This window comes from Vulpes vulpes, chromosome 6 (genome assembly GCF_048418805.1).
Source record: "Vulpes vulpes isolate BD-2025 chromosome 6, VulVul3, whole genome shotgun sequence".
Taxonomy (NCBI): Eukaryota; Metazoa; Chordata; class Mammalia; order Carnivora; family Canidae; genus Vulpes; species Vulpes vulpes.
In genome coordinates this window covers 16,041,882-16,068,559 of record NC_132785.1, presented here as the reverse complement: position 1 = coordinate 16,068,559, position 26,678 = coordinate 16,041,882, and the positions used below count along the sequence as shown (strand labels likewise).

At 36.6% G+C, this 26,678-nt stretch overlaps 1 protein-coding gene across 1 annotated transcript in view; it reads left to right on the top strand.

Annotated features, from left to right (window-relative positions):
• The window catches only part of DIAPH3 (diaphanous related formin 3), a 490,845-nt gene that overhangs the window by 66,324 nt on the left and 397,843 nt on the right, over positions 1–26,678 (top strand). Inside the window, exon 4 of the mRNA XM_026009631.2 lies at positions 7,163–7,267. Coding sequence (XP_025865416.2) covers positions 7,163–7,267 — 105 coding nt within the window. The remainder of the gene's footprint in view (positions 1–7,162; positions 7,268–26,678) is intronic.

Below are 26,678 nucleotides of genomic sequence, written 5' to 3'. Positions count from 1 at the left end.
GTAGGATGGAGTCAGGGTGTGTAAAATATAGTAGCAAACTTGTGACTTTCTTGTTGGTGGGAACTTCTGGCCCCATCCGGCACATAGGCAAAATCTTTTGCAGTATTTTAAAAAGCTGCTAATTTGACTATATTCCTTTGACTATATTCTATATCCGGGTCAGAGCTGCTCTTGACACATATGATGTCCTTGTGCAATTTAGAAGAAGGTATAGCCCTCATTCCTCTGGGTAGACATAGTACATCACAGAAACCTAGACAGTTTGAGGGAAGTCTGTAGGATCTCCACTCTGTTCACTTCCTCCCACAGATACCACCCTTGTTCCAGCTCACTGAGGTGGTGTGTGGTTTTCCAAGGTTCCGTCCTGGATTTCAGCTTGGCTCTATTTACCGGTGTCAGTACTACTGTCTGAAGAATCCATTTCTGGGGCTCGACCTTGTTTCTGTCACAGTTCTCAGCTAGGGGTGTGAGTATTATCCCTAGCTCCAGCTCCATCCTTCACCTCAATTTCATGTTTTGTCCTGAAATAGGATTAGGAAATTCTGTTTGGGAACTTTTGTTACATCATATTTATTTAGCAAATACCTGGAAGGAAATCCACTGTGGTGTATGCACTGTGAAAGTGGCAGCACGTGTGCAGAAAAAGTCCTTTTAAAGGTTACTTGTGAAGGAGAATCAAGGAGGCCATATATAAAGCAGAGCTAGGGTTGAGGGAAGGCTCTTTTTCCTTTTAATTTTAAACCATTAAGGATTAGCATGTTTATATATTGAGACTCAACCAACTGAGAACAATTTAGTGAGATAGGATTGAAAAAGAATAATTGATATGCAGTGCCCTTTCAGGAGGTGAGAGGAACGAGGATCCATAAATGAATGGAATTATCTTTGGATGGATGCAAGAATTGATAAAGATTAGTGTGCAAATAAATTGGTAATATAGGAAATGGGAAATTGGAAGCTTTCTTTTCACGGAGGAAATTGAAATTTGTTTACTGAAAATGATAGGTAGAAGTGGTAGTTTCATAGTTCTTGGGGAAGGGCAAGTTTGAAATAAGTACCTTAGGGAATTTGAGAAGGAAAAACTAGTTGGCTTTTCCATAAGGAAGCGATGGACCATGGAATTGACTTGCTTTGGGAGAAAATGGAGGAGATGAAGAAGCTAGAGGTTTTATTGAAGTGGTCAGGGTGGAAGTAGGACAAGTGAAAAGAAGATGGGGGCCAGAGAATAGGGTCATGGGGATTATGATGATACTTGAGTAGAACAGTTTTTAGATAATGAAAAAGTCTAGGTATGGTCATGATGACTGTGGTTGAGAAAAATGAAAGTAAAGACTGCTGGTGTGGGGAGGCCAAAGACTGGATGGCAAGGCATGGGATGGGAGAGGAGTCAACACAAGTTGCTGGCAACATAAATAATAAGTCTAATAGTATTAGCCACAAAGGAAATGGGATTTTAGTTGATAATGGAGATAAATACTATGGGAATAAGAATGGAGAGTTAAGGCAGACCAGAATTCAAATCTCAGCCGTAGTACTATGGGCAACTGAAAGAATTTCCCTAAGCCTCCACTCTCTCCTCAATGAAAAGAGGCTAGTACATATCTTGGGTGGGTTATTCACGATGATTAATGAAAGAGCTTATATATGTTTAGCACTGGCCTGGCCCAAGAACTTAACCATTATTTAAGATGACAGAAATACTAAATCTTTGTGAAAAGCTGTAGAAAGAATTGTGGGAAGAGTGAGGATGGTTTGCAGAGCAGGTTTGGAACGAAAATGGGAAGAAATGTGAGCAACTTAAATTTTGTTTGGGGAAAATCCCAAAGGGTGCCTGACCTTTTAGATTTGGAATGGAATTCTGATACCTTTGTCTTAACTCTAACTAGTCTTGGATTTATTCTGATAGTGGCTTTACTTCCTTCCCCCTCTGTCAAGTCTATATTTATTGTAGCCAAATACACTGCAAACTTCTTACTTAGACTTAAAAAAAAAAAAAGAGTGAGTGATGTTCCATTTTTTTCATTCTTAAATGATTTTATGGCAGAGATGTTATGAATATTTCAATTTAGTCTTACGAGAATATGATTTTTTTTTTTGAGAATATGATTTTGAAACAATCTTAGATTTACAGAAGGGTCACAAAAAGAGCACACAGTTCTTATGTAACCTTCACCCAATGTTCTCAGATGTCCCCTTCTGTAACTTGAGTGCAGTTATTAAAACTGAGATATTAATGTTGGTACGATACTAACTACATTATTGAGGTTTTGCCAGTTTTTCTACTCAGGCTTTTTCTGTTCTAGGATCCAATCCAGGATCATACCTTGAGATCAGTTTGCTATATATACTTAGACTCCTTCAGTCAGTGGCATTTCCTTATCTTTCATGATCGGGGGATACTTGAGAAGAATCTTTATCTGTAGAGTACCCCTCAATTTGAGTTTCTTTTGCAGTGTTTTTTTTCTTTTACTAAAATCTATCCTTAGTTCCAGTCAGCCTCATGTAGTAAAATAGCACAGTGGTTCAATTAAGGTAAAGTTTTTAATTAGAAAGTAATTAACTGAAGGAAAATTAGTTTTTGATGTTGCAACTCCCTGTGTCCCCAGGCAAAACTGTGTCTCAACATGTATATGAAGGTAGCACTATAAATGAGTTAACTTATAATGTATGTTAAGATATTAATAAAACATTAACCATACTCTTCAAAGTTTTGATTTGATAACTGCTTAAGTATTTTTGAGATTATTCAGCTAAATAGCCAACTAATAAATATCTATTAAGTGGGAAATTTGTACACTATACACTATATATCCTATCTCCTATATACTCTTACACTAAATATTAGCCTCACTCAAATTACTCAGCTGGTCTTTTGCAGTTATGTTCTGTGTATTTCCTGTTCAGTGCTTGATTTGTAATATTTAATGAATTACATACATCTATTCCAGTACATTGATATGTTGAAGTAAACCTCATTTCAGGGTTCTCAAAATTTGTACCTGTAGTATCATTTTGTACCTATGCAGGGTACTAGATGATGTCCCATCCTATGTTTGAATGGAAGAATTGGTTAATACAGTGGCTCTTATTGCTTGTTGAGGCCGTGAATATGAGTTTCTGTATTATTAAATTCTGTTTAGAAAGAAGCCTTACTATAAAGATAAAGTTATTTTCAAAAGGTGTAGTGGGTACTGTTGGTACCCCCCCCCACCCCTTTACCAGCCTGGTGCTTGCAAACCCCAGGTGATAAATATTGATTCCTAGTGGCTCACAGCTGCCCTATTCAGAGATTTGGGGTTTGGTAATTAGGACCCCGAAGCTAATTGACTGATTTGGAGGTGTGAGGCTGCTCTCTCCCTCTTGGTAGTACTGATAGCTGGGCAATTCGGGTGAAGCCAGAGTCTAGCTGAGGCAACATTTTCAAATGTCTTTTGCCCTGCTCTGTCTTGTTTTTTTTTTCACTCCCCTCTCCTGAGTGCATCCCCTCCATTAGTCCTCTGCATCAGAATCCCTGTCTTATACTCTATCTCTAGGGAACTTGACCTAAGAGTAGAGATACTGTATCATCTGGAGCAGATGTAAACTGAGTAACATAAAAATTGATGACTTGCTTTCAAGGGACCTATTATAATTATCTGGAAACTGCTCTAGACTGGGAGTCTGAGCTCCAGTTCTCACATTTCGAATAGCCAGTTCCCCGTGAAAAGTCGTTTGATTTCTGGGAGTCTGTATTTTCTGTTCTGTAATTCATGGAGTTGAGACAGTGTGATACTCAAAATCTCAGGCTGAAGATTTCCCCTTAAGGCAGGGGTCATTAAATGAAGATGCTAGGCTCCTCTGGATCCCCCGCACCCAACCCTCCCACTCCAGTTTCTTTTTTTTTTTTTTTTTTCTTTTCCCCCACTCCAGTTTCTTGGAGAGCTTTCAGAGGTGCTTAGCTTAGCTCCTATGGGATTAAACATAAAAACGCCGACAGTGTTCAGAGCAAGTTTCCCCAATATGTGCCACTTTGGCATGTGCACTATTTGTGCTGAAGGCAGTTGAGACTCTGTGGGCTCAAGAGAAACTTTTTGCCCCTCTCTGAACCACCTAGAAGAATCTAAATTGGGAGTCTATCCCAGAGAGTTATTATGAGAGAGTAATTTTATCTGAGCAACCCGTGTGTATAGGAGGACAAATATCTAATTAACAAACTTCTTGCCTCTCTGTGAATTGCCCTTCTTCTCTTTGAAACCCTTAGCTTATTATGGCATATAGACCTCATTTTACCTTTCTGTCTTGGAATCTTTCATGTATGTGGGCTTCTTGTATGTGTGAATCAGATTTGATTCATTAATCAAATTTCTCCCATTTCTCCCATTCTCCTGATTTCTCCCATTAATCTGCCTCCTGGCAACTTAATTCCTAGATTAATTTAGAAGAACCTATAAAGGGTAGAAGGAATTTTTTTTCTTCCCCCATAACATAGATGTGCATTTGTTAGGAAAAAACTTCTAATACATTTACCAAGGGATTTGTACCACTGCCAACCCCTCGCCTGCCCCACCACTAAAATCAGTGTCCAATAAGGCTTTTTTCTTTCAACCTTTTTCTTTGTAGAGGTAAAAATCATCTATTTTATACATTTTGCATTTTTTATACACAACTACATATTTTTCCTTTTCATTACTTCCGTATTTCCTTTTCTTTTGTAAATGGCAGAGCTGGCTTTTCCGGTGCCATTTCTTTCTGGCCATATAGAGATGGCCACCTGTGAGTTAGATGCCAAATGCGAAAGGTGTGTGGTACCATGTAGCTAATTCCAAACTTCTTAGTATCATTTCTTCTTTGTTTCTCTTTTTGCTTTTAAACAGGTACTGTTATGAAGCAAGTGCTATATTTGGATAAGAAAGATGGGATAAGGTAGGGTAAAGAGGTTGGGAGAACTCTGGGTTTCTTCCTTAATTCCCAATATACTACTTTTGTGTGAGCTATCCTCTTGAATATGCCTTTCAAAAAAGAAAGCAGTAGACTTTTTAAAAGCATATCCCTTAAAATTTTATTTTGATTTCAGCCACAATTAATGGACTTCTAGGTTTTTTAATATTCTGTATTTACTGCATATTTTAATTTGCTGGTTAAAGAGGCTGGGTCATGCTTGGCCATTGGACAGAAAAAAATAAAAGTGAATAATTTAATACAGAGGTTCTCAGTACTCTTACTATACCCCTTGCCCTTTTATAACAACTATTCCCATTACTTTCCCCGTAACTTCCCCATTACTTTCTTTCAGTGAAATTCTTTATAGGTAATATACGCTATCTACACTTATAATTTTTAAAATGTACTTAATGCCTTACTGTACTGCATAATACAATAATATACATTTCAATATAAGCAATTGGCTTTGACTGCTCAGGAAGGTATAATAAAGTCATTCTTGAATCTTTGCTTCATGTGAGTATAACAGCAGTGGTGCCACATCCAGTGTTGTCCAGGGATACTCATATTTCAAAAATAGAACACGATTGATGGTAAAGGTTATTTAAAACAAAAAACCCAGTGTAACTATAATTTGCAGAGTAGTTGAATTCTTAGAAAAATCAGTGTATCTTAAAAACTCACAATGCGAAGTATTTGATCTGTGACAATTTACATATTGCATTTTACATTTAATTCGATTGAATTAGTCTAGCCTTATAAGTTACGGTTTTCTTTAAGATATGTGAATTTGTCTGCGGGACGCAGGACAGTTTCTTATTGTGTAGGATTAGCCCAGGTGTTGAAGAATGTCTAGCACACCTTAATAAATGCTGGTAGCATCCTCTCAGTCACTGACACCCAAAATATCCCAAGACCTTTCTAAAATCCTAAATGGTATTAAGGCCTATTAAAAGCCCTTGGCTTAAAGGAAAAAAAAAAAAAAAAAGGGAGGGGAGAAGAGGGGAACAAAACAAACCCATTATTCACATAATAGGATATTTCTAACTTGAACAGCCAGGAGTGACATTACTAATTACTACCTTTTATTAGAGTGTCAAGTGGAAGAACTTCTAAGATCTTAAATATTTATATCAAGGTGAAATGAAGGAAATTTTGACTTTTAAGTGCTTGAAGGGATTAGTAGCCAAAAACTGAGTCAGCTAAAGGCATAAACTACAGCGTCTGATGAATTGTAGCACTCTTACAAAACTTAGAATAAATTTACCCTGCTGGGCTCCACAGGTGATCTAAAGTTCTGATTTTTTTTTTATGCACCTGTTTCTGCATGGCTATGGAATTCAGGTGTGTTATATCGTACATCACAAATGACCAAGGGCTAATATCTGGAGGAAATCCATTTGTACTGCTTCCCTCAGCCTCCTTTCCCTTTGGCAGAAGAGCCTCTAGCTAAAGTACCTCTTACATAGGAATTCCCATATGTAAGTGGATATTCTTGATATGTATTTTTAGTTAGAATGCAACCTATAGCAAGATCTAGGTTACTTAACCATTTATTTTGATTGGTGCTATTGAGAAATGTTGGATTTTAGGGATGTACTCTTTTTACAAGTACAATTTTTATGTGATTTAGAACACAGAATAAACAAAGTAGTTAGTGGGTATTTTTGATATGCGTAGAGAAGAGACAACTATAGGATGCTTTGCGTTTTGCTAGGATCTAAACCAAGTATTTGATTATATGAGCTTGTAGCTACACAATCTGGAAAGTGCTTGGCTTATATATCTTCTAAATTTTATGACAGCTTGGAGCAGTTCTTTCAGAAATAGTGCAAGATGGCTTCAGGTGCAGCTGTTGTTAATTAAAAAAAAAAAAAAGAACAACCTATAGTTGTATATGTGTATTTAAATTGTGAATCTAGATGACCTAATGAAAGGTAGAAATCTTCAACTATCTAATTATCTACAGTGAAGAGAATGTAATTTTACTAACTCTCTGAATTTAAAAAGATTTTCTGATAAGCATTTTAACCTGTTAGAATGATCTAGAGCATGTTTTTTTTTTTTTTTTCAGTATCTCCTGCTCTTTTTTCTCCAGGCAAAACTACACGTAAATCATTCCAAAACAATTAATGCTGCTTTAGTCACAAATTATTGATCCCCCTCCCCCCCATTCCTAGGGTATGTAGAATTGCTGTTCTACTTAGATTCTAAAATGAGGCTTTTTAATTGTGTTTTCCAGGAAGATATGAATTTAAATGAAGATAAGAAGGCACCATTGCGGGAAAAGGACTTCAGCATCAAAAAAGAAATGGTGATGCAGTACATTAATACTGCTTCTAAGACAGTAAGTAAAACTGTCAAGTTGAAAAATACTGCTGAACCGTGTTCTAGTGTGGAAAACAACGCATTTGTCTAACGAAGTGCTTACGTTTGTGGGCAGCTGGAATCACAGGGTTTTTGAATGTATAAAGGCCACAAGTAGGATGTTTACTTAATTTAAAAATATTTCTCAAACCTTCAAAAACTGCTTTTGCTTTTTAGCCTCTGGTGTCGGTGAGGAACACTGACTGGGTTGGTTTCCTCACTCCAAGACTTCTTTCCTTGTTAGTGGATTAAGATGGCTATTGATCTCTGATGTCACTTATAAATTGGGGTAATATTTGTATTACAGAAAAGTAAGACTGATTTTACTCTAACTACCTAAATCAGTCCACATAATAGTGGCTGAGAGGCATATCTTTAATGTGAGTTTCCCTACGGATAAAATTATCTTGTAACAAATTATAAATGTAGACATTGAAAGGAGCATTAAGCCTCCACGTGGCTGCCCGTTTTCCAGGGAAACATGAAATATGTGGGTGGAAGTAATGAGGGAATGTCTAAGAAACCATGACTGGCAGGCAGAATCAATTACATTTATTTCATGGGACAACAAATGAGCTTGACCAGTCATATAGAAATTGAATAAATGGATTAGATGAAATCTACAAAACGGGAGCTAATGAAGAAGCAATCAGGAAGACAGTGGAAAATGATTTTGGCTGAATTTAAAATAGAACTGGGTCAGAGAAAAATAACACACTGTGGTTTTCACTAGGTACTTTAACTAAAGGCCAGGTTACGAGAACATAAGTTACTTATGCTTGAGTTCAATTTATCTGAGGCCACTCAGTGACTTGGAGGCTTTTCTTTTGGAAGACAGACTCAAGTGATGTTTAATTTTTAAACATGCCTCGTGTTCAGCAGTCTGATGTTGAGTTGTAGAAATCACTGAGTACTGTACTTTTTCTGGCTCCTTATATAGATGGGTGCTCTATCCTGCTATTTTGACGAAGGTTGCTTTTTATCCCTTAATGCTACCTGGTTATTGCAAATGAGTGTTAGGGACTTGAGAGAGCACTTGTGTTGTTGATGCCCTTTGACATTGGGCACCTTATTTTACCTCTGATTCTCAATGTCCTCATTCATAAGATGGGACTAATATCTGTATCATAGGCTTGTTGTTAGAATTTGTTTATTCCATGAGTGGAACATAAAGATTATTATAACTGGTGGCTGCCTTTTGTGGTAGCAGAGGTGGTGGTTAGCAATTCAATTGTTAGTTTCTTGTTTTTTTCTTTGTGATTTGTTTGTTCTTGCTGTTGAAATCATTGCACTGTAATTACTGATGTGAATTGACTACATTTTTGAAAATGCAGATTGACCATTAGTAAGTCTACCTCACATTTAGTAAAGTGTCTTTCTATTGGGCAATATTTTGGGCAGTGGAGTGAGAGTGCCAAAATAGGCAGTCATTGTGGCCTATGGAGCAACATAGGACACACGTAACAAACACACAAACGTTTGGTAGATGAAATAGAATGTGGAAAAAACACAGGGGGAGTGGAGATGGTATATTTCCTTTTATTGTATAGTTAACATGCAGTGTTATTAGTTTCAGATGTACAATAGGATTCACTGATTCTGTACATTAGGGCTCTTCACTGGTAAGTGTATTCTTAATCCCCTATATTTTACCCCATCCCCTCACCCACCTCCCTCTGATGTAACTGTTGCATGGAATAATCAGGGAAGAGTCTCCTGTTAGGGAATTTTAAATCCAATAGGCATGAATTCACTTAATAAATAGAAGGGATATTACATTAGTTAGATCTGGTTTAGGGGGCGTCTGGGTGGCTCAGTTGGTTAAGCATCTGCCTTCAGCTCAGGTCAAGATCCCAGGGTGCTGGGATCCAACCCAGTCTCTGGCTCCCTGCTATACAGGGAGTCTGCTTCTCCCCCACCCTCTGCCTTCCATTCCCCCTGCTTGTGCTTTCTCTCTCTCTTTCTCTCTCTCTCTTTCAAATGAATAAATAAAAACAAAAAAATCTGATTTAGAAAACCTTGGCATAATACTGCATTTCAATTCTTGAATTTCAGATAATAAACAGACTTTTTAATAGAAGAACAAACTGCTTTGAACTTCATTAAAGTGGATCTATTTCAGTTTGCATTCACTAATTTTAAACTTTAATCCTCTAATCGTTTTGGACTAAGGTTGGAATTTATTTACTAGAATTAGATAATTAGATTATCAGGATTGAAATAGATTAGTTATCTAAAGTATGATTAAAGCATTCACTCATTTAATTAGTGTGTGGAGGATCATGGCTTTTCCTAGGAGGGTTCTGAATAATTTGGCAGATGGTTAACATTGTGGAAAGTTCAAGCTGACCAGTCATCTATTTTTGCTCTGGAAGTAGAAGCACATTAACTCTTAGATACAGACTTTGTCATACCAGCGTATTGAGGTTAATGAGTACAAAAAAAGCTGTTCTGAAGAAAAACCATCAAAATCCATTGATGGGTTGTTCTAGAGAGTATAAGGGGTATTTGTGTCAGATAAACTTTTATTATAAATTTAGCCTTAGACTTTGCTCTGAGAATCTCTTTTGTGGGTAAGCATTAATATTTTTCAAAATAGCACTGGATTGCCTACAGTTGATAATTTGAAAATGTTTTAGAATTATTAACCCTCAAACCAGCTCTAAAGTAGTTAAGCTTGGTTTTTGGATTTGGGGGAAAAACAATTCCTTCATCAAGCTAGATTATTTCTAAGACCGTAAGTTTGTTTAAGTAGCCAAATAGTAATGCTGAATTTTTTCAGTTAGAAAAAGATTGTTAAAATGTTAGTAAGCAAAGAGCCTATTTTAGAGGCTGAAAATTCCAGAGTCCCATTTTTCCAGCTTCCTATGGTGTAGATATATGATCCAGATTTGGCCAGTACAGTCTGGAAGCCAGGTCTGCTGGGGGCTTCCGAGGAAGGTTTTTTTCCCCTCCCTCATAAAAAGATCCAGAGCAGAAAACCACTTTTTTTTCCCTTCTACTTGACATGGCTGTGAGAGGGTATGGGATCCTTGGCACAAGACTCCTTAGAGCTGCTGCTCTGACTGTGTAAAGTCCTGCCTCCAGATTCTTCCTCATGTGAGGTGATGCATTTCTTATTTAAACCACTTGAGGCTGGGATTTTGCTTTGCTGTTGTGCGTGTCTGGCTGGACTTTCCCGATAGCCTTTTGCCTATGTAGGGTCTCTATCTCTAATTCATTCTGGAAAGTACTTCCCTCGTCAAGTATACTCCAGCTACATGAGAGTGGGTACTACAAGGCCAAGCGGACATTCCTTGGTAGATGACTTGCCTCAGATGTTCAGTAGCAAGTTTATTAAAGAAAACTTCTTTCAGAAAAGAATGAATACGGTCTAGACTTTTATTTGATTACTAGGTGGATGGTAAGTATTCTGCAGTAAGTAGTAAGGACCTTGAAATTAGGATGTAACATGACAGTCCAAATGGAAGAGAATCTCTGGTTCCCAAAGAACAAAAGAAGAAAATTCTGAAATAAAGCAGAGAGGAGCTCTGAAGCCCCAAATTGTGTGAAAATTTCCCCTACTTTCTACCTGGAACTATAATTTAATAAAAATATACCTTATAAATGTATTCAGTCATGCTTACCTTGACTTTGAGTGTTGTTCTCATTCTTTATTGTGGTTTAGTTATTTTTCCCCTTAAAATTCTTAAAGCACCCCTGCAGATAATGTTAAATGATGATTTTGTTGTCAGGACTCTAGTGCTTGGAGGAGACAAACCAGGCTTTGAGATAAATCCTAATAGACTTGCTGCCTTCACCCAGTTTTTCTTTCCTTGGTGTTGGTGTATCTATGTCTGTGATTCTCTGACACCGGGTTTGATGTTGGTGTTTGTTTTCTGGTGGGGGCTTGAGTTGTATTCAGGGTGAACCGACTCTGGGTATATGATGTCTGGGTAATGTGAAAGTCACAGGAAGCCATAGATTACCTTATAAACAACTGAAGACATGTGCTAAAAGGATACCTGTAGAGAAGAGGATTTAGATCCATAAGGATTCTTCCCTCCTGCAACCCCCACTCCTGCCCCCATCACAAAGGAGTTGCAAAAATGAAAAATATACTTTTCCCATATGTTGAGAAGAAAGAATCTTCTATGTGCTATTTCATTTTTCAACTTTTTCAGGATAAACTGTGGCAATACAAAGCTGGAGAGGAGTCCTGAGAAGTCAAAACCTGCACCCTAGGAAGTGAAAGCAAATCCCTGGAAGGAGAAAGCAGCTCAGAGGGTGTGAGAGGGAGACAGGAGGCTGAATGAATATAAGGCTTTGCATTCTGTGGACGTGAGCTTTTGCTTATCAGTGCTTCCAAGTTCACTGCCCGCCTCTGCCCAAATTATTTTTAAATGCAAGATGGTGAGACTGCCCCATCAGTTTACTTCTATATAGATTACAACTGGACTGCTACCTGTCGCCATGTAGTCTTGTCCTTTGGGTGTATCATTAGATGTGGATAAAAGGCTCTAAGAATTTCTCCAAAATTTATACCTCTTGTTCCTTCTGAATGTGTTAGCTTGGAATCCAAAATCTCTGTAGGCTCCCTGTTCCCTGACTCTCCGTGTCCCCACGCCACCGCCCCGCCCACCCCAATCTGTATGTCATAGGAAAGATGTATCACAGCTACAAGTAAAGGGTGACTTTTTTTTTTTTTTTTTTTTTTAGGGGTAGCTGATAACCAGTAAGGCCTAATTTCACATTTCTCAGCTTCTTAATTAGAACATCTATCCTTTATTTCCTGTTTATATTGAGTTTTTTCCTTTTGTGTCCCCCGCCACCCCCCCCCCTGCCCCCCCAGGGAAAGAAGCAGACTTACTCTTTTTGCTCCTGGAAGTCTGCTAGCTTCCTTGGAGTTTTTTTCAGCTTTTCTCTTTCTTAGTCATCTGAGACTGCAGACAACTGCCTGCAATACTCCTCTGAGGCATGTATTGGAAAAGTCTGCTTAGTGTTTGACTATACTCCTTCTACTCTTAAGTATTTCTGTAGTTCTTGCTTAGACTTTTTTAGTAAGAAGTAAATATCAGATATTACAGAGCATAACTTTAAAAGGCACATAGACTAAGATTAGTATTTTATGCAATGTGATAAAACGAGTCCAAATGGAGTTTGTAAATGTGGTATTATAGATTCTTGAATGTGTGTATGTGTACACGTGTATGTATAGTGTATTTTGAAAGGTGTTACCTGGTATTACTTGTTCTAGCCCAGTATGGTATGCAGTTCAAGTATGGAGGTCATGGTTTTGTCCAGTGTCTTCCATCTAGGCATATTTTGATCAGAAAAGAATTGTTTTAGAAAAATACTAGTGACGTTCAGATTTGTGTATTTTTCCCTAGAGTTCATTTCTTTTAGCCCTGATTTGTTAATACTATATTATTAGGGCATTTTCAGACCTTTCAGACTCTTTGTTTTGGGGTGTGTGTGTTCATTTTCATATGTTAATTTTGGAAAACATTGTCAGATACAGATAAGTTCTTTTTGTTTTTTTTCTCACTTTTGGTCATTATTACTTGAAAGGTTTATATTTTAACCACTGGAAACTTAGGTGAATCAGACAGTTCTATACATTCTTGCTAATTAAAGTTAACGGATTATTTTTTTGGCTTCCATTTCAGTTTAGAGATTTGATTCAAGCACACTTGTAACATAAAAGCTTAGGAAAAAATTGTGGCTGATCCTTCGTATTAGACGTTTACCTATTTATCAACAATGCCCTTGCTTACGATATTTTGCCTTTTTGTCTCCAGGTCTTGCTTGCTGACTAGGAGGAAATATCAGAGCCCCAGGGCAATGAACCAATTTCTTGTTAGGAGTATTTCTTAATAATCTAACTGGCACTTTAATTTCCATTTCTGCCCATATAGGACAGGTTTTATTTATACACAATTAAAATGATCTTCCAACAGCTCAAATTCATCCAGCTTCGTTATGAGTTGTTTCTGGGCAGCACCAGTGGCAGTTAATATGCTTCTGTTCTTACTGCACTGTGTTCTTGCTTAGGCAGGAGATGGTAATGAAGAAACCAGTCATCTTTTTTTTTTTCTTATGAGAAATTATGTTAGGTTTAAATTAGAATTGTATGTTTTTTGATCCTTTAAAAACCTTAGGGGCACCTGGGTGGCTCAGTTGGTCAGGCATCTGCCTTTGGCTCAGGTCATGATCCCTGCTCAGCAGAAAATCTGTTTATTCCTCTCCTTCTGCCCCTCCCCCTAGCTTATGTTTGCAAGCGTGTGCTCTCTCTCCCGCTCTCTCTGTCTCTCAAATACGTAAATAAAATCTTAGAAAACCTTAAAGATATCTTCTCTTAAAGCAATTTTTATTTTATTTTATTTTTTTTTAAAGCAATTTTTAAAAAGACTCACCAGATATAGAAATAATGTTATTTACTGGTAAAACCTAGTATTTTAGAACCTTATGGGGTCACTGATGCTTATACCAATTGTGGCATTGGAGATCATCTGAGGTTGTTTTTATCCTGCTCACTGAGTTGTTTCTTGGTCTGAGATAATTTGCTCATGCTTTTTAGATTTTATGAATGTAATTAAACTTATCATGACCCATAACTGCAAAAGTAGTAAAAACTTTGAAAGTGCCAGAAAAAAGAGGCAGATGATTTGATGGATATGAAAGTGATGAGCAAGTAGCTCAATGGAATGAACCTTTTGAAAGAAGAACTAGTTCTGAAAGAGTATATGAAAATGAAAAAAAAAATGCTATGTATCTAGAGTTGCCTTTCAGTGATGGAGGGGAGAGGTAATTCAGGAAACAAGGGGGAAAGAGAGTAGACAGGAACAATGACTCTCAACCTTCTATCCATTAGAATCTTCTGGAGAACTTAAAACTCCTTGGCTTAGACAAGTCAGGATTTAACAAGTCAAGATTCCTGCAGGTAGGACTCAGGCATCCATACTTTGTGAAACTCTCTTGGTGATTCTAGTATATAATCAAGGATGAAAACTACTAGGCTGCACAAGATGAGCCTCATCACTAGAAGTCTTATAGTGTAACATTAATTCAACATAAGACTAAGAAAGAGTTCAACAAAAGACTAAAGGCAAACATAGAGAGTATTTACTAATAAAGCCACTTAGGGTTTCACTACTTTGAATGTGCATCAGGTCAAAATGGGTGTTCAAGTGGCATACTATAGTTACTAAGAAATCCTGATGCTTGGCCACTTGGCCTTCCCCTCTGCTGATTTCATCTACTGTAACAGATGGAAGAATCTGGTCTGCTTTGGGAAAAGATGCCTGATAGATCAGCATTAGTGAGAAGGAAAAGAGTATGCCTGGTTTCAAAGCTTCAGTGGACTGATTTCTCTTCCTCGTTGGGGGTTGTAAACTTAAAACCCTCCTTATTTTAGTTTGGGCTTAAGAGACAGCCTTTTAGTCCTTAATTATTCCTAAATAGAATACATTCTCTACATACTTAAAAATCCTTCAAAGGTTAATCATTTTGATACACAAAAAGCATTATTTCCTAATTTCATGCCTCCCTGACTTATTACCAGTTTCCTAACTGGTGCAATGTAATGGTTCCCCCTACTTTGAAGAAAATAGGGTTGGTATAGCTTCTTACCTTCAATGTAATACAAAACTATTTCAAATCCTTTCAATATCAGAAAGCTTTCCAGGGATAGACCAAGTAAACTGGGAATTCTATCCTTGCGATTCGTTAAGATGTGAAAAAATAGTCCAAAAGTAAATTTAGATAACCTTAGGTTTTGACTATTTCTTGCATATCATTGTTATGCTAGATTTTTTTTTTTTTCTTTTTGGTAGATCTTTTTTTTAAACTTGGGAAAGCTGATCTGTCACTCTCGGTGAGTTAAGTCATTTTCTGGCATTGTTTTTGTAAAGAATGGCTTCATTATACTCATTTAGTAGACTTATTTGTAGTTTATTTACAGTAGGTGTGTAATAACCGTCAGTTCTCTAGTTAAGAGTCTGTTTCTTGATTTGACTTTTTTCCTTTGCTCATTTGTTTTGTTTCTTAAATTCTACATGAGTAAAATTACATGGTATTTCTCTTTTTCTGACTTGTTTTGCTTAGTTTTATACTCTCTAGCTCCATCCATGTTGTTGCAAACGGCAAGATGTAATTCTTTTCCAAGGCTGATTAATATTACATTGTATATCACCTCTTCTTTATCCATTCATCTATCTATGGACAATTGGGCTGTTTCCATAATTTGGCTGTTGTAAATAATGCTGCTATAAACATAAGGGTGCATGTATCCCATTGAATTTGTGGTTTTTTTTTTTTTTTTTGGATAAATCCCCAGCAGTGTGATTACTGGATGGTAGAGTAGTTCCATTTTTAACTTTTTGAGGAATCTTCATACTGTTTTCCATGATGACTGCACCAGTGTGCATTACACCAATAGTGCAGGAAGGCTCCTGTCCCTCTTCATCCTTTCCAACACTTGTTTCTTGTGTTTTTGATTTTTAGCCATTCTGACAGGTGTGAGGTGATCGCTCCTTGTAGTTTTGATTTGCATCTCCGTGATGATGAGTGATGTTGAGTGTCGTCTTATGTGTCTGTTGGCCATCTGTATGTCATCTTTGGAGAAGTGTCTGTTTATGACTTCCCATTTTTTAATTGGATTATTTATTTTTGTGGTGTTGAGTTGTATAAGTTCTCTAGGTGTTTTGAATACTAACCCTTTATCTAGAAAAAAGTTGTGATGTCCTATGTCAGAAATTACTACCTGTGCTCTGTTCTAGGATTTTTATAGTAACTATAGGCATATAGTTATGTCTTATATTTAGATCCTTAATCCATTTTCAATTTATCTTTGGGTATGGTATAAGCCAATTTTCCCAACACCATTTGTTGAAGAGATTGTCTTTTTCCCATTGCCCATTCTTAGTTGGAATACACTTCTGAAGAGACATTTCCTCGCAAATACTAATGACTTAATGATACGGGAATTTAAGATAATTGCTTGATCCTTTTCTTTTGCCAGTTTTCACTATATTGAATTGGTTTCCTATCAACCTCTGAAGGTAACCAATTATTTTTAATATTAAGATATTATCATTAACATAATTTATACATTATAATTACTATTCTTAGTGAAGCTTTGTTGTCCCATCTTTGACCAGTTGGCTTCTAGTTCTTTTGGCATGACCTTAGAAGTTTTGAGTTGTTTGATTCCTACTTGGTGTAAGATATGATGATTGAGGTGGTTCTTTGACACTATGCCTAGAATTAATCTTTTCCTTCAGTGGGAAATGGTAACAGTCTGGGTAAGGATGCTTATTGCTGGTGGATTAATCACTGTTTCCAGGCCTCTTCCATGGAGAGATAGCAAAAGAAAAACATTGGGTATATTAAACAGACTTTTTTCTTTTGCCTATGGGGTCTCTACCTGCTGCTGCTGTTGTACTATGTCTGTGTGAATGGAGCATATAGACGTGACATTTTATAGTTTTTTCTAGTCTTACGTAGCCTTTTCTTCTATGAGCAATTCCCTTCTATTTAGCCCCTGCTTCTTCTTTATTTCTAAGTTACTGTATTTTAATGCTCACCACTAGTCTTTAAGCTGGTGTTTCTCTAGACGTTTGTCTGAAGTTCTGTAGTAGATTCTCTGCAGGGCTCCTGGGAACAGCATTTCCTGAGTATTGCATATTGATAACTGTATGTGCCTTCTATCATTTAGTCAGTTTTATTGGATATAAAATCTTCGGCTCACGTGTTTCTATTTTTTTTTCCTTAGGATGTGAAATATATCATTTTCTTCTGCCATAAGGCATGACAGTATTGCAGTCAAAAGTTCTGCTTGTAACTATTTTTATCCCTTACAGATTACTGGCTATCTAGATGTCTGAGTTGGGATTATATGATAAACAGTATACTTTCATTATGTACTTTTTAAGTCTTTAAAAATTGTTTTTCTTAAATTTCATGAAAGTGTTCTGTTGTCCTGCTTTGGTTTCTTCTTCAGGGATTCTGTTATCTCTAGGTTAGATTTTTGTGTATCTTCAATTTGCCGCTTTGTCCCAAATTCTTTATATCTTCTTTATTTTTGTTGTTCTGATTCATTCCTTCTAGTTTCGTTTTTACTTCTGACGTGATTTTCTTATTTTAGTTACCAGCCACCCCTCTCCCCGCCCCTTCTCCCAGTTCTCTGACCTTACTTCTGAGGTTTTTGAATTCTGTTTTGATTCCCCCCAACCCCCATGTCCTATACATTGTCTTAATGTCTCTTACCTCATTTTGAAGTTGTAAGTTACTTTGCCAGGTCTGCAGTTTTGTTTTTGTGGTGACTGTTCATTTTCTGTAGGAATGTTCTGTTCAATTTTGATTCATCCTCAGTACTTGGTCAGAGTGGGGTGCTGTCCTGCAGGGGAGGTTGGGCAGCTCAGTGCTGGGAGTTCAAGGACTGCTCCAGTCTCCTTAGGTCTTTTTTTTTTTTTTTTTTTTTTGCCACTTGTGCTCTCCCATAAGCGGAGTGGACCAGACTCTACCCAGTTTAGCCACTGTCTTCAAAATAGCCTACTGAGCTTTCTAACGACCACTTCAGGCCTCTTTTGGGCTTCTGGTGTTTTCATGTTCATCTGGCACCTTCTTGCCTCCTCTGTTTCTTCCTGCATAGACATTGATACTGTGTAGATTTTTAGTCATTAGTGGTTTGTCTCTTACTGCTTGTATTTTGAGGATCACAGAGATAAGTTGTTGCTTGGTATTGTTAAGGTTTTGGTTTTGCCTTTTAGTTGTTATTTTCTGTGGGAACCCAGTGAATTCCAAAAACTGTACTGCTGCTGCCATCTGTCCAAATCCTCTAGTTTTCTGATTGTGAGTTTTATATTCTTGACTCAATGCCAATTTATGTCTTTGGTTACAGAACAATTCTGGATTATCCACATTTCTTCTTTCTTGTCCACACCCTCCTTGACTCAGGGCAGGAAAATGTCATCTAGTAAGGAATACCATTTCTCTGTGTAACCTTACCTGAGAGCTCCGAGTTTTGCTGTTTATTCTACCCATAAACTTTCATCAAACCTCTTAATGATCCATGACCTACAAATAGATTTAAATAAAACACTAGTTTTAGTTTTAATTTCTGTATTATGTTTATGCAGTGCTATCATCTTCTCATATAATTTCAATAGCTTATGCAGAATGCATCCTGTTTTATATCCCATTGATAGTTGGAAAATTCAGACTGCCCTTCAGTACTTTACCCCACCCCTGGAAAAATAGGTCTCATCTGCTTGTGTGTGTCTATAAATTAGTGAGTGTGTTAAATCTATCGCAGCATGAAATCACTTCAAGCACTGTGAAAGACTATCTTAAAGAATTTAAATTGATTGCAGATGTTGGTGCAATTAAGCAGGCCTGATGAGCTCAGAATCCTGTTTCTCAGATTTGAATATGAATGCATTTTTAAAAATTACAGTGATGTACTCCATGTAAATGGAGTTCATAGGCATCTGAGAGTTTATTTCACCTTGGATTTTAAAATGGTTCGGTGATGTGAAAAGTACGGTGTGACCCCTTTTGCAGATAACTGTATTACTATGAAAGTGTATTACTAATGAAAATGTATCGCTCCTCTTAAGTATATAGTTCTGTGCCATCCTTAACCAGCCAGAAGTGATTTTGAATGATTATTTCCTTTGTTATTTCATTTGTGAACTTTTTGTGCCTGTGATTCATTTTAAAATTATTCTATAGACAGAGATGTAGGATATCTCCAACTCATTTTTAAGGGGGAAAAAAAAAAGTATAACAAGCCAAGGGATTTGGCTTAGAGAATGAAAGCCAGGGATCTTCCTTCCCCTTGAGGTCACACTTTGTGACTACTAGAACTCTACCTTCCTGTAGTTGCTTTGGCTTTAAACTGCTGAAATGTAAAAGAAATCTTCTATTTTAAAATACAGCCTACTGGGTTGCAAATTAGACAGTGAATTCTGAAACAAGACTAACAAGATTAAGTAGAGTGTACGGTGTGTTCATTTTCAATTTATTTCAAATTGATCCGTGCACATTAAGTAATTAAACTCATCAATTTCTGTAACACATTGTAAAATGTTATGGACATTAGGACTTTATTATATATACAGTAGTAAAATAAATTACAAAAATGGTAATTGTATTTAGATACTGTTTTTAAATACTAAGAAAATTGCTGAAATATTATTTGAAGTATAGTAATATTAATGACTGGAAATAGGAACAAAGACTACATTCTATCTTTTCCAGAAGGTATGAATTATTAAACTTGTGTTCTACAATATTTTATAAAAGCTTACTTTACTCATCCTAGCAGTCCATGTTTTTTTGAGTTCAGAATCCCACTTTGTTATTTGTGATATGAGAAAATTCATTATCCCTCTCTAAGGCATAACTTACTAAATAATAAGATTTTAGGAGCTTTTGTGTTGTAACCTATAGGACGGGAAGTAGGGCAATGATTACATAAGTTTGAGTCATCAAAGTTTAAAGTGTAAAATGGCACTGGGTAAATGGATGATACAGCTGAAGCATTCTTATGTTGGATTCATAATGGAATAAAGTTAAATTAATAAAACCGGCATAAAAATTATTTTTGCTTCTACCTAAAAAATGAACATACATATTCACATGCTGGTCTTTGGATATGGGGCCAAGTCCCTTTCTTTGAGTAGGGTTTGCTCCTACTTTGATTTGTTCTGTGTAAGGCATACCTATGAAGCACCATTTGTGCTTTGTAAGTTTTAGTTTGACCAAGAATTTATACTTGTAAAGCAGTCTTAAGATCAAACTTAGATTTGTCTGATTTTTTTTTTTTAACGATATGATCTTATCTGGTATCTTCCCCCTATCTAATTTGAAAAGTTTTTTTTTTTAAAGCACTCATCCTAATCTTGTCTTTTCTAAGCATTAAAGTAATTTATCACAGAAATAACTTCTTTCATTCTCATGTATGGTTATATTAACTAGAAGAGATATCACAGCTAATAAACAGTTTGGGGTACAAAAACTCTGGGTAGTCAGAAAACTCAATTCACAGGAGTAACTATGTGTGGTTACAGCATGCTTTGGGTACCTGTCACTGGAAGTTACAGCATAATAGAAAGCTTGATATTGGATATCTATATTCAGTACCTTAAGGAAGTCACACTTCAGTGGATTTTTTTCCTTCCCTTTCTCTCCCCAGTGGGGTCATAAAAATATACTTTTCCATATTTTATCTATCTTTCCCCTACTTAATTGTTCTACCCTCTGTTAGAAATAATGGTCTCTGCTCAAGTGGACTCAAAGCAAATCAGGAACATATTGCCTCATGCATCCAAGAAGCTATTGGCTTCAGATGAGCCTAGATATAGGTTCAGTATATTGGGTGTTATTGGCTTCTGACAGGCCTAGATCTAGGTTCTCAAATGACCTAGGGACTCAGTCTTTCTGTATCTGTTAGCTTTGTTTTACTATGTCTTGGCTTCATTCATGCAGGCCTTTTCCATGGTATATCTAGATGGATAGCAGAAGCTTCTGGCTTAACTACTATATTTTAGATTATCTCTGAAAATTCTTGGTCAGTTACTCCATCAATTAAAAAAAAAATAAGATGATCATATATGCCAATGAATGTTGGCTTATTAATAACATGTCTACTGTACTGATACTTAATATACTATTCATTTTATGTAAAAACTAATGTGTTGGGACACCTGGGTGGCTCAATGGTTGAGGGTCTGCCTTTGGCTCAGGGCCTGATCCCAGATTCCCAGAATCGAGTCTCACATTGGAGCCTGCTTCTCCTCCCTCTGCCTGTGGCTCTGCCTCTCTTTCTGTGTCTCTCATGAATAAAATCTTAATAAAAAAATATCAAGTGTGTGATTATGAATTGACAATAATAAGATAGAAATGATTTCATTTGAGAATTTTGCCTCCTTCACAAATGTTTGGTTTCTCTTTTGTTTAGTTATGAACACATTTTTAGCTATGCCAGATTGATGATGTAAACTGATAAATAGGCCCTCTTTCTTCTCAAATATTTTTACACAGTCTACAAAGTACTTGGTGACTTGCTGTTTTTAAGAACTATAAGATTTTCTGGACTTGGTGCCTTTTTACGATAAATGTTAAATTTTTTATCTGTTTTCTTCTAAATATTATACTCCTGCCCTCAATTTTAAAGGTCTTCTTAATTTTAAATTACCCATTTTAGTTTTTCTAATTCTGTCAATTTTATCCATTCAGGAATGTTCTGGGAGCATGCATAAACCTGTAGTAGCTACTGTAGTTCTCTGAAGCTCATGTTGACTTCCTTCTTGTCCACAAGAAGGTACCATGAACCAGCTCTCATTCTCTACTTAGCCACATTTGAAGACTTGTTTAAATTTGTTGTTGTGACCTGTGCTTTGCCACCTTTTATGCCTATTGTGTTAGTGCCCTGAGTAAGATATGATGTGTCCTCACTCTGCCTTTATTTGTTATACTTGGAGAAAAATGACATTGAGGTCGTGTGTCACCTGGACAAGATAGATCCCTTTAAAAGAATTTTTGTGAATTTGTGATTGCCCACATGTGATGGATCTTGAAGGCTCACAAACTTGGTTTGTCAACATTGTAAGACTTAGTGTATGCATTTTGTGAACCAGGCATATGATCTAAGCTATACAAAAGACTGTATAAAATGCAAATGCCACTTTCATAATTTGTAATAAAAATACCATTAAGGGGAAAATTGTTTTGTCATCTCTTTGTAGGTTAGTCTACATAAGAAGTCAAATGATACCGAATTATTGGTTTGTTGAATGATGTGCTATGAAGATAGTAGGGTGTGCTACCCATAGCATTATATGCTTTTCCTACCTTAACTGTCTTCCTACTTCATATAGTTTATCCACTGAATTAATGTAATAGACTAGAAGCTCCATGAAGGCAGGGAACACCCAATGCAGCACAGACTAGATATTTGTGTTAATGTGCCTGGTACTCCCTTTCCTGGAAAGACTCAGTGGAACTCTGCAAAATTTTGGGTCTTTGGGCATGTCTGCAGGTAGCCATGCAGACTACTTTCTCCTATGTTAGAATACCGGTTAGAGTACCCTGAAATTGTTAAGGTCATATTTTTTATGGTAACAAAATTCTTTTTATCTTGAGGTCATACTTGAGCTTGGTGCACATGTGTAATTTCTTGACACATTTTAATAGGCTCATATTTGATAAATTTTGATTTTTCTGAATTTCAGTTTTTGAAGTTAATTGTAACTTAGTTTTTGGGGGTGTCTTAGTGTTGGCAAAATACATCTCCCTTGTGGTTCATTTCTTTTAGAATAGAATGTGACCAGACTGTTGTTTTTATTTTATTTTTCTTGATACACATTTAAGTTCTGTAGCTCATGATTTTTATTTCCCCCTGAATTCTTGAGAGTTTTCGTAGGACATCGAGTGTTTCAATAACTAAAGTGATTAGAAATTCTAAGATCAACTTGTTTAGTAATCAAGTAACATTGCAAGTGTCATTCATTTATTCAGATGTTCAAATTTAAAATTATTAAAATCAAAGATACAACTTAAAAAGATAAAGTATCACTTAATGAGATGGTCTATGACCAATATGGAAGAATTTCTTACCATCTTAATAGTGCTTTGTTCTTTGGTGAAAAATGATAGATGATTTCTAAGTACTTTTTACATTAAAAAGTTCTGGAGAAGGAATGCTTTTCTTGTAAGGTATGATCAGAATTCAAATGCCATCTTAATGCATAATAAATAAAAAATGAATAAATGAATGGAATGGCTTGAAGTAATTACTTCTGTATAATGCTTATTTAAAATTAATAACAAAATCTAAGTTAAGAATGTGAATGACGGGAATGCGCTAAAGAAAGGTATTTAAAACAGCAATTTTAAGTTTTTTTTTTTAATTTCACAAAGGATGCATTGTTCCAGAAAACTTAGTAAATTTAAGACATAAAGAAGGATATTTAAAAAAAAAAAATGCTACCAACCCAAGGAGTCAGCTAAAGTATTAAAGTGGTTTTGATTTCAAAACAGCCTGAAAATGCATTAAAACACTAAAACTGAAGTTTCTATAGCAGAAATGTTAAATGTGACTTTTTCTGTTTTGTCAGAGTTTTGGTAGGGGTCCAGAGACTGAAGATAACAGGAGCTAGACCAGTGTGGCCATGAGAAGAGATTGTGAGATTAGTCATGCTACTGTTAACTTCTCATTCAGTTCTAGGCTATATGAGAATAGGTTCATAAATACTTAAAAAAATGGAAGATTAATAGGCTTTCTTTGGAGAGAGTGTGTCAGGGTGCGATGGCATTATCTCCAATTCTTTGTGAGGGAATAAAGCTAAATGAGAGAACCTCTTTGAGAGAACCTCTCAGAAGTTGACTGTATCCCTTTCAATATGGGGACCTGGGGATTGGAAACTGTCCCTATTTGTAAATGGTAGACTCTAAAGGCAAAAGGCTGTGTGAGCTGCTCTGATGGCAAAGCTAAAAGAAAAAAAGTTGACCTACTGTTGGACAAGTTAGACTTGTACCAAAACATCGACTAGATATGGACCTCTCAGAAGGCAGGTGGGTTTGAGTATCCTAAGAGTTTTATCTGAGGAGACTACCTGCAACGACCCCAACAGAGTCTATGTAGGCTATACCTAGAAGTCTCAGCAAACTAGTGTCTGAGTAACCCACTTATGTAAATGCTGCCTCCTGGAATGCTTATCAGCTACAACCAGAGGTCAGAGGCACCGGGGTATGACTGCAGTACCTGATGACAACAGTTTACTGCATCTTACCTCTTTCCTTCCTACTCTCCTTAGCCCTGAATGAAGAAGATAATGGAGACAACCCAAGGAGTAGGGATAATGGAGTTGAATCAGTTGGGAAAATAGTGAAGATCTGCAGCTCTGTTCAACACTATTTCTTAGTCTGAGTGAGGGTCCCACTGAGGAAAGGGAGGAACTTTAAGATTGAAATTTGTGATACTATACTTGCCTTTTAAGGAAAAAAAGAACTCAGTCTTCCTTACTATGTTAGATAAGTGGTATGAAATGTGAATATTCTGAGTAAGATAATCTTGAGGTGAATTTTTAAAAAAAATATTTGAGAAAGCAAGCACACAGAGAGGAGAAGCAGACTCCTCTCTGAGCAGGGAGCCAGATGTGGGACTGGTGCCAGGACCCTGGGATCATAATCTGAGCCAAAGGCAGACACTTAACCGACTGAGCCACCCAGGTACCCTTTGAGGTGGATATTTTTAAGTAAGTTAAATTTCAGAAATTATGAAGAAAAAGGTTGTGTATGTTTGTTAATGTAACAACTAAAAACTTCTATATGGGTGGTGATGGGGAGAGAAAGGGAGTAAATATAAAATTTAGAAGAAATAAAAAAATGGAGTAAAATATTTGCTACGTATCACTACTGGGTAAAGAAATGTACACAAATCATTAGGAAAAAGATGAATAACCCAATAGGAAAAATTTCACTTAGTATGAATAGGCAATTTACCCAAGAAGAAACATAAATGGTGAATAGCCATTTGAAAAGATGTTCAATCTCAGTATGTAAATTAAAACAGGTATGGAAAGCATTTTTCATCTGTCAAAAAAGAAAAGCTAAACAGTATTGCTGACAGTATCATTTGGTGAGGGAGTAGAAATATGTAGCAACACAGCCTTATTGGAATATAATTTGTCAGTATCTATTTAAATAAAAAACTTCCATACCCTAATGATCTAACAAGCCCCACTATTTTGAATCTATTTGTATAACAATGAGTTGAAAGTATAAAGATGTATATATGAAGCGGGTCCTTGCAGCACTATGTAAAATGCCAAGAAACTTAACCAGAATACCCACCAGTGGAAAGTGATGAATTTACAGCATATTCGGGGCACCTTGGTGGCTCAGTGGTTGAGCATCTACCTTTGGCTCGGGTCGTGGTCCGGGAATCCTGGGATCGAGTCCTCCTGTATCAGGCTTCAGGGAGCCTGCTTCTCCCACTGTCTATGTCTGCTTCTCTCTGTGTATCTCTCATGAATAAATAAATAAAATCTTAAAAAAAATTACAGTGTATTCATGTAGTGGTGGATAATACAGCCATTAAGATGAGTGCGTTAGATATGACTTGGCAAGTTAGCTGATAAGAAAGAAAAAAGGGCATGTGGATGGTACAACCAGACTGTGTTTAAAGGAAGTTGGTGCTTGAGTACATACGTTTATATGTGAATGAGTAAGTGGTCTGTGTGTTCTCTACCCATTGAAAAGACGACTCTTGGTGGATTCTCCCCAAACTTGCAAAAGCATTTTCAGTGTCATCTTAGGCTGTGGTTGGAGAAACTGAGGCAAGGACTTTAATTTCCTTATATATTTAAAAAAGTCTAGTAGGACTACTGATGACTTTTAGTTTTTGGTGTTATTGTGTGTTTCTTAGGATAAATAGGTTTTTGGGACTGGAAATGAAGAGGATGATGAGGGGTGAAGAGCTAGAAGGGAGAGAGGGAGGGCAACCAAGTTAGATCCCACTTCTGGATGTGGCTAGATGTGAGCAGTGAACTTACGTAACTGCCCCTTGATTTTTTTTTAGGCTACAGTCATCCATTCTCTGCATAAAAAAATTGGGACAGCTAATGTGAACAGATCAAGGTCTTTAGGAACCTTCAAGGTGACTTCAAGGAACTCACGGTTTAGGAGAGACCACATGTGTAACAGTAAGAGGAACACTGTGGGATATATGAGCCCTAAGCAATGGTCAAGTGCAGGATTATTGCCCACAGCACTGTGCTGAGAATGCATTATACTCTGTCTTGGGGAGCTAATGGGGGAGTCCCTGGACTTTCCTAAGTCTCCCAGCTGGCTGTCTAAGCAGTGCAACAGAATGCTCCTACTGTGGGTTCCTTCAGCCAAGTCTTCAGCCTTGGTCCCAGAAATTATCTTTTTAGAGTATTTTCTTAGCAGAAACAAAATCTGATGTTGTTCCGAATGGAACACCATTTTTGTCTTGTTTATGAAGTCATTTTGCCACAGTGCAGATGGCCTGATAACATGGACCACATTTCAATTACAAAAATAAAAACAAATCAGCAGAGCTAATAGTGTGCTGTTTGCAAAGCTTTTAAATGTAACTTGGAATAGCACACAGATTCATTTTATATTCTTGTAGTAAATTGGCACTCATTTAATAATTACTTTTATTTGCAGACCTTAAGTTTTGGAAACATCTGGGTAAATCTCTGAATAAATTAAATGTTCAGTTTGTGATCATTGCCAAATCGCGTTTATTAAGCATTTTACCTATGTGTGGCAATGCTGCCTGCTGTAAATACCATGCTAAATGAAAAATAGAGATAACCTGGAGACTTGATTCATGAAAGAGGTGTATAGTATTGAAATATATGGAAAGTCTTATT